At 34.9% G+C, this 10,419-nt stretch overlaps 1 protein-coding gene across 2 annotated transcripts in view; it reads left to right on the top strand.

Moving 5' to 3' along the window:
* PCNX4 (pecanex 4) overlaps window positions 1-10,419 on the top strand; it is a 37,409-nt gene that overhangs the window by 16,488 nt on the left and 10,502 nt on the right. For both annotated transcript variants that reach the window (XM_077768904.1, XM_077768912.1), the window contains exons 3-7: window positions 2,218-2,397; window positions 2,487-3,001; window positions 3,234-3,334; window positions 3,456-3,578; window positions 8,382-8,742. In XM_077768904.1, coding sequence (XP_077625030.1) covers window positions 2,218-2,397; window positions 2,487-3,001; window positions 3,234-3,334; window positions 3,456-3,578; window positions 8,382-8,742 — 1,280 coding nt within the window. The remainder of the gene's footprint in view (window positions 1-2,217; window positions 2,398-2,486; window positions 3,002-3,233; window positions 3,335-3,455; window positions 3,579-8,381; window positions 8,743-10,419) is intronic.

Genomic DNA, 10,419 nt, shown 5'->3' on the forward strand with positions numbered 1-10,419 from the left:
TTTTTCAACTAAAAGGAAAAGACAAAAGCAGGCCCAAATGTATTTGTATAGGAAAAAAATGACATATTTGTGCAGAAAAATTACTTCCCACTTGAATTAGAAATTTTTAGCTTCTGGTTAACAAACTAATAAAGAATCAAGATGATCTTTATATCGTAGGTATGATACTGCAGATAAAAATGTATGAAATGTACGCACTGTTCAAATTTGAACAGTTGTCAGATATATCAAATTGTTTCTTAATTTATTTCAGAGAATGTAAAAGTTGAAGAGACAAGCCTCACAATATAATAATATTTTCTCTTTCCTCATTCTTTATTCTACTCAGTACACTTGTGTATTAATTTTAAATGACTTTTTCTGTACATTTTTATCAAAGACCAATATTAAATCTACAATGATTATAATTCATAGACTCTCAGGAATTGTTTGAATGTATGACGCATATTTACATCATCTTAGCCATTATAAACATCTGTTTTCTGGACATGTGGATATGATGTACGAAATCTGAAATATTTTTATAACTGTTAGATTTAAATAAAGTTTTTTTTCTTGAGGTCTTAGACATTTTGCCCTAGAAAATTCTTGTTACATTATCAGAAATAAAATTTAAACATATTTTCCATATGAAAGACTTAACCACAATAATCACATTATTTGGGCCTGAGTCATACAAGAAAGTGATCATGATGTTTTGTTGCTCAAAATACGAATACTTATCTTTATGTATGGTATTCTTATATTTAAATAAATTTTCTATGTCATTGCTTATTAAGAACAAAAAGATTTAGGGAGGTTAAATCAAATTTGGGTAAAATATTTTCTGAGTATATATTATTTTTACACAAATTTTACTCTCCTTGAATATATTAGAAAGAGAAATGTTTTCTTTAACAAGTAAAATAACTACAGATCTGCATGTTTTCCTTGACCTTCCTGTGGTTTATTATGTGTGGTTTGATTTTCCTTTTTGTCACTTGAGTATTTTCTTCCTGGAATGAAATACATTTTAAAACTATACTACAAAAAGTATTGTCCTCTAATTTAGCATCATATTGTTAACCTTGTATTCATTAATTCTCTGCTTATAAAATTTGAAGGACATACATTATGAGACAGAGTGCATTAGCTGACATAGTCTTGATATCTTTGGAGCAAACACATTTTGTCATTATTATATCCATAGTTGCTATACATTTGCTTCTGAGCTGTTAATATATACTTAAGTGGACAATTACTACAGAAGGTGCTTTTCTCCTTGACTTTGATTCCTAGCAGCCTAGGTATTCAAGTACAATTATGCTGTAAATTTTGATATTTAGTTTTCTCTTTTATAAGTTATCTTTGGAACACTGTAAGTAGTAGGACATTATTGGCTTCCAGACAATGTGTTTGGTCAGCCTTATTTAAAAAAAAATAGTAATATTTTGATATTGTTTATTCTTCTGTGCTTTGAGTTTTTATTAAATCATTTAAAACCATCTAATTTTTAACTGGTAAATGCTGTACCAAGAACCAATTTCTCTACTTTATAGAAACCATCTCTAATTTATGAAATTGTATTTTGCAAGTTTGTATGCTCTATAAAATAAAAACAATACTATAAATGCTAGTTAAATTCCCAGGCCAATCCATAGAGACATATTCATAGCCTAATATTGCCAACTTTTGATATTGATTCTACTGACTTGAAATTCTGGGACCTGGGGGTAAGACAGTATGGGAGGAATAGGATAAAGGGAAGAGCTTTCTTTGCTAGCTACTAATGTTATGAACATCAGTAAGGCTTTGGCTTTCCTAGAGTTACTTACAATTTTAAATTAGAAAATTTTAAACTCTCAAAAATCATTGGTAGAATTTCATCCAATTTAGGTTAGACAGTTAAGGGAGAAATATTTTTGTTCTGAGGTCAGTTCAGTTTTACAAATCCCTAAATTCAATTATTCAGTAAATTGCTTTTAATTTCTTCTTTCCACATTCAAATCCACATATTTTCTAAGTGCTAATCTTGTACACAATTGACTAGGGGTAGTGGCTGGAATGGGAGAAGGACAATAGTCACAATTTACAAATGCTGATATTTTGCAGTTTGGGACTAGGATCTTTTTGTAAATGTTCCTTTGTTTTGGGGAGTGGGTTGCGTGTGTTTTATTTTTCCTGGGAAGTTCCTCTTCTGTATATTTTATATGATTTAAATGTGTTCTTTTCTCATAGGTTTATGGTAAATATACCAGCTCTAGAACAAATGAATCAGATTTTACACATCTTGTTTATATTTTTACCCTTTCTGTGGGCACTTGGGACTCTGCCCCCACCTGATGCACTTTTCCTATGGGCAATGGAACAGGCTTTAGAGTTTGGCCTTGGAGGCTCATCTATGTCAACCCACTTACGGTAATTATTTTAAATATTAAGGTTCTGTGTAACTTATTCTTAAAGTATAATTTTTCTTTTTAAGTAAATCTTTCTCTTTTTCTCTGCAGGTTATTAATAATGTTCATCATTTCTGCTGGAACAGCAGTAACATCGTATTTCATTCCCAGCACTGTTGGTGTGGTTCTTTTCATGACTGGACTTGGGTTCTTACTGAGTCTTAACCTAAGTGACATGGGTTTTTTCTTCAAACACAGTGTGACTGGACATAGAGTTGGAAGCAAATCTAAGGCTTTACCCACTGGGTCAGAAAAACAGTTTACTTGGAAGGAATGCCTTTTCTATATTATTTTATTAGTCTTGGCTCTCATAGAAACTAGTTTGCTGCATCTTTTTGCTGGTTTCTCACAGATTTCTAAAAACAGTCCTCAGGCTATTATTGGCTATATTTTGATGATATTGCTTATAATACTGTGGCTACTTAGAGAAATTCAGAGTGTCTGTATCTTTGGAATTTTCCAAAATCCTTTCTATCCAAAGGATGTGCAGACTGTAACTTTATTCTTAGAGAAGCACGCAAGGCTTATGAAGATTGGTGTTATCAGACGGATTTTGCTAAATCTAGGTAAGAAGATAAAATCGGCTAACTTTGTGTTTTAGCTGGGAAGTTATGGGAATATTTTTGTAATATATAGCATACAGGCATCCATTCTTTTATGTTTTGGCTTGTTTCTTAGTTTTTTAAGTTAATTGCTTAACTGTGCTGATAGAAGAACTGATATCAACCAAAATAAAATGTGGTAGAAGAGGTTACTTTGCCTTAATTAAATAGGTCTCTTTTTGTTTGTTTGTCCTAGTGTCACCTTTCGCTCTGATAGCATTTCTTTCATTGGACAGTTCCTTACAAGGGCTCCACTCTGTGTCTGTCTCCATTGGGTTTACAAGAGCTTTTAGAATGGTAATCCTAATAAGCACTTAATAGTATTTTCCTGTTGCTAAGTTTGTGATTTTGTTTATTCTAACAGTTCACTTAAATTATCAAATTCTGCCTAGTAAAATGGATAATCTGTGTACTGCAGGTGTGGCAGAATACAGAAAATGCTTTATTGGAGACAGTCATCGTTTCAGCAGTGCACTTATTAATCTCCAGTACAGATGTGTGGTGGAACAGAAGCCTAGATACAGGAATCAGACTCTTACTGGTAAGTATACATTTTAATAGCTTTATTGAGATGTGTTTCATATACCATAAAATCATCCACTGAAACGCAATTTTACAACCATCACCACAGTCTGACTTTAGACCATTTTAAGCTTCCCAGGAAGAAACTTCATGTATGTTAATGTCATTTCCCCACACCCCATCCTCCTTCCCACCCAACTCCCACTCCAGCCCCAGCAAGCATTAATATACGTTCTGTTTCTGTGGTTGATATATTTATCAGGTGATGGATTTTTAGATTCTTTGATTCTTTCCACTTTCTGACTGTAATGAATAATGCTGCTCTGAACATTTGTGTACACATTTTTGTACATGTGTTTTTTTGGATGTATGTTTTCATTCCTCTTATCTGTATCTACCTAGGACTGGAATTTCAGTTCATAGTAAGTCCATGTTTAATGCTTCAAGGTATTGCCAAACATTTTTCCAAAGCGGTTGCACCATTTTACATTTCTACCAACAACATATGAAGATTCTAACTTCTCTACATCCATACTAACAGTTGTTATTATCCCACTTTTTCATTATTATCATTCTGGTGGGTGTGACTTGCTATCTCATTGTAATTTTGATTTGCATTTCTCTGAATGCTAATGATGTATCTTTTGATACATTTATTGGCCATTTGTATATATTTTTTGGAGAAATTTCTATTCAGATTCTTTGTCCGCTGTACATGGATTAGCCTTATTGTTGAGTTTAAGAGGGTTTTTTTTTTTTAAATATATTCTGGATACAAGTTCCTTGACAATATCTGATAAATAAAAAAGTTCTTCCATTCTGTAATGGAATGGAAGATTTTTTTTCTTTTTCTTGATAATATTCTTGGAATATTTCTTTTTCTTGATAATATTCTTGGAAGCAAGAAAGTTTAATTTTGCTAAAGTTCAATTCTTTTTTCTTTTGTCACTTGTATTGTTCGGGTCACATCCAATAAACACTGGGGCCTATTCCCAAATCATAAAGATTTACTGTGATTTCTTCTAAGAGTTTTACAGTTTTAGCTCCTACAGTTCAGTGTATGAACTTTTTGAGTTTATTTTTGTGTATGATGTGAGGTAGAGTTACAAATGCATTCTTTTTATATGGGTATACAATCATCCCAGCACCATTAATTGAAAAAACTATTCTTCCCTCAGTGATTTTTCTTGGCATCCTGGTCAAAAATCAAATGACAGATGTATTATTTCTGGACTCTCAATTCTTTTCCATTCATGTATGTCTGTCCTTATGCCAGTCCTATATTTTCTCTATTCCTGTACTTTGTAGTAGGGTTTGATATTGAGAAATGTGAGTCCTCTAACTTTGTTCATCCTTTTAAAGATTGTTTTGACTCTTCTAGTCACCTTGTATTACCATGTAAATGTTAGTTTCAGTTTTTATAAGAAGGCCTCTGAAACTTTGATAGAGATTACCTCAAATCTGTAGATCAATTTAGGGATTATTGCCACCTTAAAAGTATTCTTCCCATCCATGAGCATGGCATGTATTCATATTTAAAAAAAAATTTAACATTTATTTATTTTTGAGAGACAGAGCATGAGCAGGGGACAGGCAGAGAGAGAGAGAATCTGAAGCAGGCTCCAGGCTCTGAGCTGTCAGCACATAGCTGAATCTGGGCTTGAACTCACAAGCTGTGAGATCATGACCTGAGTGGAAGTCAGATACTTAACTGACTGAGCTACCCAGGCGCCCTTCAGGATCTTCTTTATTTCAACAATGTTTTATAGTTTTCAGTGTTGCAAGTCTTATGCTTTCTAAAAATTTTTCCCAAGCATATTTTTCTTTTTGATGATATTATCATTGGAATTGGTCTCTTAATTCATTTTTTGTTTTTTAAATTCATTTTATTGCTAGAGTATAGAGTATAATTGATTTTTGTTAATGTCTATTTATTTTTGAGAGAGAGACAGACCATGAGCTGAGGAAGGGCAGAGAGAGAGATACACGCACACAGAATCCAAAGCAGGTTCCAGGCTTTGAGCTATCAGCACAGAGCCCAATGCATGGCTCAACCCCATGAACCATGAGATCATGACCTGAGCTGAAGTTGGACACTTAACTGACTAAGCCACCCAGGCGCCCCTAATTTTTTTTTAATATTGATCTTGTGTCTTAAAACCTCACTTCTATTAGTTCTAGTATATTTTTAGTGGATTTTTAAGACATTAAGTATATAAGATCATGTCATCTGCAAATTAGATAGAGTTTATTTTAAGTTTGTTTGTTTGTTTATTTATTTATTTATTTATTTCGAGAGACAGAAGAGTGGGAGAGGGGCAGAGAGAGAGGGATCTTGCCTCCCAGGAATAAATCCCATTTGGTTGTGACCTATAATCCTGCTTATAAGTTGCAGGATTTGTTGGCTAGTATTTTTATGTGGTTGATACTTACATGTATCTCTACCTGTCTTTTCTTGTCATGTCTTTGCTTTAGATATCAAAATAGCACTGACATCCTAGAATGAGTTAGGAATTTCATAATAATCATTCTTAAATGTTTGATCATTTTGTTACGTATCTTAAATATTTTGTAGTATGTAGTATTTTGTAATATGGAAGCTACTTGAGCCTCAGCTTTTCTCTTTGGGTAACTCTTAAATTACAAATTCAATTTCTTGTTACAGGTCCATTCAGTTTTTCTATTTCTTCTTGAGTTGCTTTATGTTTTTCTAGGAACTTGTCAGTTTCATATAAGTGATCAAATTTATCAGCCTAAGTTCATAGTATTTTCCTATAATCCTTCTAATTTTTTTTCTATAATATGGATGGTAAAGTTGTCTCATTCCTGATTTTAGTAATTTGAGTCTTCTCTATTTTATTATTGGTCAGTGTAGCTACAGATTTGTCAGTTTTGTTGATCTCAAAAAACCAGACTTTGGTTTCATTGATTTTCTTGATATTTTTAATATTCTCTATTTTATTAGTTTTTATTAATAATCTTTATTATTAACTTCCTTCTGCTTGAGGTTTAGTTTGCTCTTTGTTCTCTAGTTTCTCTAATTTCTATGGTTATTAGGTTATTGATTTAAGATGTTTCTTTTGTTAAGATAGCCATTTAAAGCTAGCTATAAATTTCCCTCTGAGCATTGTTTTAGCTGTATCACAAGTTTTGGTATGTTGTGTTTTTATTTCATTCATCTCACATTGTTTTCTCATTTTTTTTGGTGTGATGTTTTCTTTGACCCATTGGTTATTTAGCAATAGGTCTTTTAATTTTTTTTAAGATTTTATTTTTAAGTGATCTCTACACCCAATGTAGAGGGCTTAAATTTACAATCCCAAGATCAAGAATTGTATGCCTTACCAACTGAACCACCAGGTGCCCCCACAGTGCATCTTTTAATTTCAAGGTTTTACAGTTAATTATTTCTGTAGTTGATTCAATTCTGTTTTGGTTAAAGAACATACTCTGCATGGTTTGTATGAACATACTTGGTATGATTTCAGTCTATTAAGGTTTGTCTTATGTCATGACTTCTGTTTCTTAATCTATAGAATACTCTAAAATAAGAATAAATTAAGGATGGTTGCTTAACTATTTACCACTTCTGGTTCTCATGACTTAACAAGCATATAATGCAATATTTAGTCAACCTTAAGATCTAGCTAACACTCTGTTGGTTCTCTTCCACTATTAAGTATTTTATTTTTTAATGTTTTATTATTTATTTCTGAGAGACAGATAGAGACAGTGCGAGCAGGGGAGGGTCAAAGAGAGAGGGAGACACAGGATCTGAAGCAGGCTCCCGGCTCTGAGCTGTCAGCACAGAGCCCCATGCGGGGCTCGAACCCACAAACTGTGAGATGATGACCTGAGCAGAAGTCGGATGCCCAACCAGCTGAGCCACCCAGGCACCCCCACTATTAAGTATTTTAAAGAGAGCTTTTATAAATTTTTGTTTTTTCTCTCTTTTTTTAAAGTTTATTTATTTATTTTGAGAGAGAGAGAGCATGCATGTGTGTGATCAGGGGAGTGGTAGAGAGAGAAAAGGAGAGAGAGAATCCTAAGCAGACTCTATGCTGTCAGCACAGAGTCCCATGCAGGGCTTGCTCAATCCCACAGACAGTGAGGTCATGACCTGAATTGAAATCAAGAGTCAGAGGCTTAACTGAGCCACCCAGGCACCTGGAGAGCCCAAGCTCTTAAAATTGTAGACTCATGGGGCATGGGTGGCTCAGTCAGTTCAGCAACTGACTCTTGATTTTGGCTCAGGTCATGATCTCATGGTTCTTGAGTTCAAGCCCTGCTTCAGGGTCTGTGCTAACAGTGCAGAGCCTGCTTGGGATTTTCTCTCTCCCTCTCTTTCTGCCTCTCCCACATTCATACATGCTCTCTCTCACAAAATTAATTAACTAAAAATAAATAAATGTAGACTCATTTATTACTTCTGAAGTTGGAGAAAATTGTAACAGGGTATGTCATACAAGGGCTATTTCCTCAAAAATATTGCAGCAATGAAAAAATACTGTTTTCCTCATATGACCTTGAAAATTCATGAAGTCTTTAAGAATAAAAAAATCATTTTTCCGTGGCGCCTGGGTGGCTTAGTCGGTTAAGCGTCCGACTTTCGCTTAGGTCACGATCTCGCGGTTCGTGGGTTCGAGCCCCGCATCGGGCTCTGTGCTGACTGCCAGCTCAGGGCCTGGAGCCTCCTTCAGATTCTGTGACTCCCTCTCTCTCTGACCCTCCCCTGCTCACGCTGTCTCTCTCTCTCTCTCCTAGAAATAAATAAAACATTAAAAAAATTAAAAAAAAAAAAATCATTTTTCCATCTCTACAGGTTGGTATCATGCGCGATCGTCTGATTCAGTTCATCTCTAAACTGCAGTTTGCTGTAACCGTACTTTTGGCATCGTGGACCGAGAAAAAACGTCGAAAGTCGACCACCACTTTGTGTATACTCAACATTGTCTTCTCTCCAATCGTGTTGGTCTTCATAGTTTTGTCTACACTACTCTCCTCTCCGTTACTCCCCCTCTTTACCCTTCCTTTGTTCTTGGTGGGCTTTCCCCGACCTGTGCAGAGTTGGCCAGGAGCAGTGGGTACCACAGCCTGTGTGTGTGCAGATACCGTGTACTACTACCAGATGGTCCCCCGTTTGACCACCGCACTGCGGTCTGCAATGGCAGCTGGAAGTTTAGGTAAGTAAATGGCCTGTGCTCACAAAATCCTCACCAATGTATTTAAAGTACAAAAAACTGAATATATAGTAAAAGTCTTTTGGTCCAACCGTTATGTAGATTCTAATACTATGATATATGGCAGAAGAACTAAATATGAAATAGAAGTATGTCCCTTGCTACTTATTTTGAGGTAAATAAAGTCATAAAATAAAAATAAGAGAAAATTTCATTAAGGTGATTTGACAGTTTTTTAAAAGCATTTTCTTGAATAAAATCAGGTTATAGTCCTACCACTGAAACATGAAAAAACCTTATCTACCAGGATTTCTATGAATCTATAGTGAGTTCACATCAAGTAAATGCAATGGCTTAGACCCATAAAGATTAAAAACTAGCTTTATATAATATCAGATTGAAGAACTTAGGGGAGTTTGTTCATACCTTATTAGTTACTGTATAACAACGTAAGTAGTCTGACAAGGTTACAGGACAAGATGACAAAAGCTATGGCCAATGATCAGTAGCCTCCCAAAATGAAATGCTATGTAAGTATCAGCAAGAAAATATGTTTTTGATGAGGATGAACTAATTTTATGAGTTAATGCTTTTATCATACACTAACTAAAAATTCAACTATATTGTACTTCTTGAGGTAGGTTTTAGATAAGGTGCAAGCCGATGCCCAAGGTGTGTTGTCTCCTCCCATATACCTTAGCCCTTGAAACTTGTTTTAGAAATATCCAGTGACATGTTAGCAAATTGATTCTAGGCAGAATGGTAATTTCATATTAGAATTTTCTTTTAGTTTATTTATTTATTTTTGAGAGGATGCGCCTGAGTTGGGGGGTGAGGGGCAGAGAGAGAATCCCAGGCAGGCTCCACACTGTCAGTGCAGAGCCCAATGCTGGGCTTGAATTCAAACCATGAGATTATGACCTGAGCCAAAATCAAGAATCAGAAACTTACCTGACTGAACCACCTGGGCAGCCCTCAAATTAGAATTTTAATGAAATACTTGTATTGAGGTTTTCTGATGATCTACTTGTTATCTAAAATATGTGAGGTGTGGCACCTGGGTGGCTAAGTCGGTTAAGCATCTGACTTTGGCTTAGGTCCTTATCTCACAGTTCATGAGTTTGCATTCTACATCGCGCTCTGTGCTGACAGCTCAGAGCCTGGAGCCTGCTTGGGATTCTGTGTCTTCCTTGCTTTCTGCCCTCCCCTGCTCACTCGCGCACTCTCTCTCAAAAATAAACATTAAAAATTTTTTTTAATAAAAAACAAAATAAAATATGTGAGGTAATTTAGGAAAAACTTAATAGTACACATTTCTTATTAAAAAATTTTTTTAATGTTTATTTATTTTTGAGAGAGAGTGCGCGAGTGAGCAGGGGAGGGCAGAAAGCAAGGAAGACACAGAATCCCAAGCAGGCTCCAGGCTCTGAGCTGTCAGCACAGAGCCTGATGCAGGGCTTGAACTCATGAACTGTGAGATCATGACCTGAGCCAAAGTTGGACACTTAACCAACTGAGCCACCCAGGCGCCCCATGTAGTACAAATTTTTTAATGAATAATCATTTTTTCTTTTTCATAGGAAGTATTCTACATTTTTAATCTTTTCATCCAGTTCTAATCAATGTTTATTATATAATACTATGCCACTTTAAAAAAAATACCTGAGGCCTGACTCACAT

The sequence above is a fragment of the Crocuta crocuta genome, unplaced genomic scaffold (genome assembly GCF_008692635.1).
Source record: "Crocuta crocuta isolate KB4526 unplaced genomic scaffold, BGI_CrCroc_1.0 scaffold10, whole genome shotgun sequence".
In the NCBI taxonomy this organism is placed as follows: Eukaryota; Metazoa; Chordata; class Mammalia; order Carnivora; family Hyaenidae; genus Crocuta; species Crocuta crocuta.